The 6,000-nt window shown below is 39.3% G+C and overlaps 1 protein-coding gene across 3 annotated transcripts in view; it reads left to right on the plus strand.

Moving 5' to 3' along the window:
• vegfc (vascular endothelial growth factor c) overlaps positions 1 to 4,482 on the plus strand; it is a 226,157-nt gene extending 221,675 nt beyond the window's left edge. For 2 of the 3 annotated variants that reach the window (XM_063049454.1, XM_063049455.1), the window contains exon 7: positions 1,361 to 4,482. In XM_063049454.1, coding sequence (XP_062905524.1) covers positions 1,361 to 1,481 — 121 coding nt within the window. In that variant the 3' untranslated portion in view covers positions 1,482 to 4,482. The remainder of the gene's footprint in view (positions 1 to 1,360) is intronic. The other variant, XM_063049453.1, reaches the window with a different exon arrangement.
• The last annotated feature ends 1,518 nt before the right edge of the window (positions 4,483 to 6,000 follow it).

Below are 6,000 nucleotides of genomic sequence, written 5' to 3' on the forward strand. Positions count from 1 at the left end.
CTTGTTTATTTATTATTATTTTTATTTTATTTACTATTATTATTTTTTTTCTCTGCTAGATTATACATTGCATTGAACTGCTGCTGCTAAGTTAACAAATTTCACGTCACATGCTGGTGATCATAAACCTGATTCTGATTCTTCTATCAGATTCCTTCCTCTCCAGCCCTTTACTATTCCTACCCAACTGGCTTCACCTATCACCTTTTGGCTATCCTCTCTCCCCTCCCCTAACCTTTTTATTCTGGCATCTTCCTCCTTCCTTTCCAGTCCTGAAGATGGGTCTTGGTCCAAAACGTTGACAGTTTATTAATTTCCATTGATGCTGCCTGATCTCCTGAGCTCCTCCAGCATTTTTCTGTGCCTTGCTTTAAATGTCTAGCGTCTGTGGACTTTTTAGTGTTTTGGGTAGAAGCCGTCCTTGAACCTGGTGGTGCATACTTTCAAGTATTTGTCTCTACTGCCTAATGGAAGGGGGCAGGAAGGAGAATATAGTGGGTGGGATGGGCCTTTGATTATACTTTCTTAGGAGTGCAGAGATTGAATAGTATAAAAGTCAAGAATGTTAACTTTTATGTTAAACAATCTTTAGTACACATAAGAATTAAAATAGGGGAGTAATTTTTAAGAGCAATCTTCAACTAATAAAGCAATGGTGACACGTTCAGATGTAGTGGCCTGTCATGGGTCAACCAAAGGTGTTTTGTTTTGTTATAAATATGTTTTCTTGAGTGGCTATGTTTTTTTCTCGCTAATTTGAACATGTGTATGTTGGGCCCAGAGGAACGCTGACTCATTCGGCTATATCCATGTATGGTTGAATAGTGATTAAACTTGATTTGATTTGATTTGATTTTGATTTGACATAAGAAGCAGGTACAGGCCACCTTTAGGTCATTGTACTCATTATTCTTTTGGTGTCATATTTTGTATGGTGATGCTACTTTGAAATACCTTGGGCTTTCTAGCTACTTAACGAGTGCTGTAAACAATCTATAGTTGGTCTACAGACATGAGGTCAAGGTGCTTACACACTCGGCAATAAAATGATGTTATGTCCCTCATGCATGAATTACTATCTACCTAGTTTGGGGGTAAAGTTGCATGGTTTATTAATCATTGCTGCACACACAAAATGCTGGAGGAACTCAACGGGCCAGGGAGCATCTGTGGTAAAGAGTACAGTTGACACATTGGACCTAAAACGTTGACTGTGCTCTTTTCCATGGATGCTGTCTGGCCTGCTGAGTTCCTCCAGCATTTTGTATGTATTGCCTGGATTTCCAACATCTGCAGATTTTCAGTTTTTTGTTACTTGGATTGCTTAAAACAATAACCATGTCCCATTTACATCCCGCAGCTGCTACAGGCCGCCGTGCCGGGTCCGAAGGAGGAGCTGTAAACAGGGACTTTACTTCAGCGAGGAGATTTGTAACTGTGTCCCCACATACTGGAGAAGGCCGTACAGTGACCATTATTGACGGCCAGGGTCACTTGGCGACCAAGGAGACACTTGTTAAGACTTTCACATGGATGCTACTACCGAAAGGAAGAACACTGTATAGAAGAAACACATAGTATTTGCATCTCTGACTCAGCAGTGCACCAGAGTCACAGGAGGGCCCAACGCTACCCCGACGCCGCATGTTCCGGCAGAAGCGCAAACATAAAATGTAGAAACTCTGCTGGAGTCTATGAAAAGAACTCAACCAGGCTTCGTATGACATGTTGATGGCCAAAAGGTCTAGATCTTTCCAAGCTAATTTTTTTTTAAAAGATAATGAATCTATATCTAATTTATTGCCACAAAAATATTGTGCGACATTCCTGTTCGTAGCAGTTAACAACTGTAAGAGCTCACTGTGATCTGTATTTTTATATCATGTAAAATATCTTTAAAATAAAAGGCAAAAGTGTATTATATGTCATGAATCCATCCTAGAAATAGACCAGGCATCTCTGACTTCAGTGAAAATCCTGTAAAAGGGATTCAAAAACAACAGGGAAGTATTCAGTTTCAAGAAATAACTGGTCATTATATAATGTGTAACACATGGCGTTTCCATTAGTAACCATCTTGACAACGTTCACCTGAGCAGTGGGCCTCACCTGATGCTGTCATATAAGCAAAAATTCATCAGGTCAGGCAGCATCTGTGGAGAAATAGAAAATTTAAACATTTCAAATTCATTAACATTTTACACATCATACCCCATAGATAGTTTGCTGTTGAATTACATGTGGCAGTCTGGTGTAATTTTCAAGTTCTGAGCCCATTAGGAAGGAATCAAGAGCTCCAAGATCACTGCAAGGTTGACGGTTTCGGTTCAAGGCTTAATCGTAGGGTCATAGATAGAGTCGTAGAGCTATACTGGCCCTTTGGCCCATCTTGTCAATGCTGACCAAATTACCTCACCCCATTTGCCTGCATTTGGCCGTCAGCCCTCTAAGCTTCCTAAATTTCTATCACATCTCCCCTTTTTATCCAGAGAGAAAAACAGCCACAACTTATTCAACCTCTCCTCATGCCACATATTTACCAAACCAGTCAGCATAGGATCTCACCAAAGCTTTCATATCCTTCCTATAATGAGGTGACCAAGTTGAATATAATATTCAAATATTGTCTGACCAGTGTTTTATAAAGCTGTAACATAATTTTCTGGGTCTTGAACTCAGTGCTACAACTAATAAAGGCAAGTTTACCATACACATTCTTGGCCAGCAATTCAATCTGTGCAGGCACTTTCATCAAGCCTCATTCCTGGACCCAAATAACCTTCTGTTCAGCAGTGCCATTAACTGTGTACTTACCCTTCATATTGAATCTCCCAAAGCGCAGCACCTCACATTTGTCTGGATTAAATCCACCTGCAATGTCTCTTCTCACATATGTATCCTGTTGTATCCCTTGGCAATCTTTTATGGAATCCTGCAATACTTTTGGTTGGCCCTAAAGCCGGAAAAGATAAGCTCCTTGACAAACTTGGGAACTTTGCTCCTCCCTGGCTGTTATCTTTGATTCAGAATTCAGTTTAAAATCCTACGTAAATAGTGACCAGAGCAGCATTCTATACTTAAAGAAATATTGCAGGTACGTTCAGTTCTGCCATCATTCTGTGACGATGATGAAAAACTAATTCACACCTTTATGTCGAATAGACTTGGTAACATGATGCACTCTTTTACTGGCCTTCCAAAGCAATCTATTGACAAACTTCAACTCATTCAGAACACTGTTGCTAGACTTTTAACTGAAACCAAGATGAGGGAGCATATCACTCCCATCCTAGCTACTCTGCAGTGGCTTCCTGTATCTTGTTAGAATTCATTTTAAAGGTCTTTTATTTGTTTTTTAAAGCTCTCAATAGTCTGGGACTGGAGCGCCAGATTCACTTTCATTTTAAAATCCTGCTCGAGCTCTCAGGTCTTCTTAAATTTGAACATCCCCCCTCAAAAGGTAATTGGCAGGTTAACATTTTTTGAACTATGCTCCTAAACTGTGGAATTCAATACCTAAAACTATAAGGGATGCAGTCTCATTTTACACTTCTAAACACCAGCTCAAAACTTGTTTGTAACTAACATCTTTTTGTCTTTATTTTCATCTTTGCACTTTATCCTATTGTAAAGCACATTGAAGTACATTGTTTCTAAATGGAGAGAAAATACAAAAAATCTGAAGCACAAAGGGAATTGGGAGTCCTTGTGCAGGATTCCCTAAAGGTTAATTTACAGGTTGAATCTGTGGTGGGGAAGGAAAATACAATGTTAGCATTCATTCCAGGAGAACAACAACATAAAAGCAGGGATGTAATGCTGAGACTTTATAAAGCACTGATGAGGCCTCACTTGGAGTATTGTGAGCAGTTTTGGGCCCCTTACCTTAGAAAGTTTGTGCTGAAACTGCAAAGGGTTCAAAGGAGGTTCACGAAAATGATTCCAAGATTGAGTGGCTTGCGATATGAAGAGCATTTGATGGCTCTGTGCCCGTATTCACCGGAATTCAGAAGAATGAGTGGTGACCTTATATAAACCTATCGAATGGTGAAAGACCTTGATAGAGTGGATGTGGAAAGGATGTTTCCTATGATGGGAGAGCCTCAGAAATGGGGGACGTCCCATTAGAAAAGAGATGAGGAGGAATTTCTTTAGCCAGAGAGTGGCGAATCTGTGGAATTCTTTGCCACAGGCAGCTGTGGAGGCCTAGTCTTTAAGTATATTTAAGGCAGAGGTTGATAGATCCTTGATTGGTCAGGGCTTGAATGGATATGGGGAAAAAGCAGGAGACTGGGGCTAAGAGCAAAATTGAATCAGCCATGATGAAATGGCAGAGCAGACTCAATGGGTCAGACGGCTTAATTCTGCTCCTATGTCTTATGTTCTTATGTAAGAAAAGTACTCTATAAATAAGTTATTATTATTAATAATAATCCTCAATGCCACAAATGTTTGTGTCATCTATAAACTTATCCACCCTAACACATTTTCTACAAAATCATTTATATATCAGACCCTTGAAGGGATCTCCTGTACAATAAAATTAACTCTGGAGTTCACAATCTACTCATTATGTTCTTGCAATTTATTGTTACCTGCACTGCACTTCTTCAGTAGCTTATAAAACTTCGCTCTGCATAGTAATTGTTTTAATTTATTCTAGCTCAGTGCACTGTGAAATGACTTGATCTGTATGAACAATATGGAAGTCAACCTTTTCACTGTATCTTGCTACATGTGACAATAATTAACCGATACCAATAGCAACATAGCACAAACAACAGTGGTTCCAGGACAAACATGTGGAACGCCACTCATCACCTACTTTCATACAAAATAAGACATCTATCACTACCCTCTGCCAAAGTCAAAGTCAATTTATTAGCAAAATATGTACATATATGTCACTATATACTATCTTGAGATTTGTTTTCTTGTAGGAATTCACAGCAGAATAGAGAAATACAATAGAATCAGTGAAAAACTATACAAATAGGCTGACAACCAATGTGCATAAAAAGACAAAACTGAAAACAAATAAATACTAATAACAAATAAATAAAAATATTAAGAACATCAGTTGTAGAGTCCTTCAAAGTTAGTCCATTGGTTGTGAAGTCAGTTCAGCATTGAGGTGAATGAAGTTATCTACGCTGGTTCAAGAACCTGATGGCTGAAGAATAATTACTGTTCTTGATCTTGGTGATGTGTGACCTAAGGCTCCTGTACTTTCTTCCTGATGACCGTAGCAAGAAGAGAACTTGGCCTTGATGATGGGGGACTAAAAGTGGTCTCTATGAGCAAGCCAATTTTGTATCCAATCAGCCAAGTCACCATGTACCCTAGTTTTCTGGATCACACAAAGGTCAAATGATTCTGTCTAATACAAACTTAGACACTTAATGCGTTCATGAATTTTAAGAGCTTGTTTATTATGCCCAAAGACAAGCTTTAGCAAGATTGAAGAAGTAGGGACCTGATGCGAAGGATCAACTTGTAATGCATGAATTGGAGAGACAGCGTAAAGTAGCCAGGAAGCAGTAAATCAGGCTTCCAGTAAAGACTTACTCATCAGCAATCAGAACCTCTGGGTGACCCCGTAAAATGGAGCAATATTTCAACTTAACCATTGGCATTTCTGAAACTGCTAATAAAATTGAGTCAAGAGTACCTAAAGTCTAAAAAGAAAATTTTACCAGAGGAATAGAAAACTTATCCTGGGTGTCGCAGACAATCGTTCAGACAACATTTATGGATGGGATCATCTGGACATTATTATATTGCTATATTTCCACATTGTTCAATATCAAAAGCACTTCAAGGACTGTAAAGGACTTTGGAAAGCACAGAAGGCTTTATAGAAATGCTGGACTGTCTTTCCAGCTGGTCATAAACCCAGAAAGGTAGCACTCAGTCCAGCTGTTCCATCCTGTGCATGAGCCTGCTCACATCTCACTTTGCCTGCCCCTGTTTCTCTTCTACCTCATACTGCCCCTTTAA

The sequence above is a fragment of the Mobula hypostoma genome, chromosome 5, assembly GCF_963921235.1.
Source record: "Mobula hypostoma chromosome 5, sMobHyp1.1, whole genome shotgun sequence".
In the NCBI taxonomy this organism is placed as follows: domain Eukaryota; kingdom Metazoa; phylum Chordata; class Chondrichthyes; order Myliobatiformes; family Myliobatidae; genus Mobula; species Mobula hypostoma.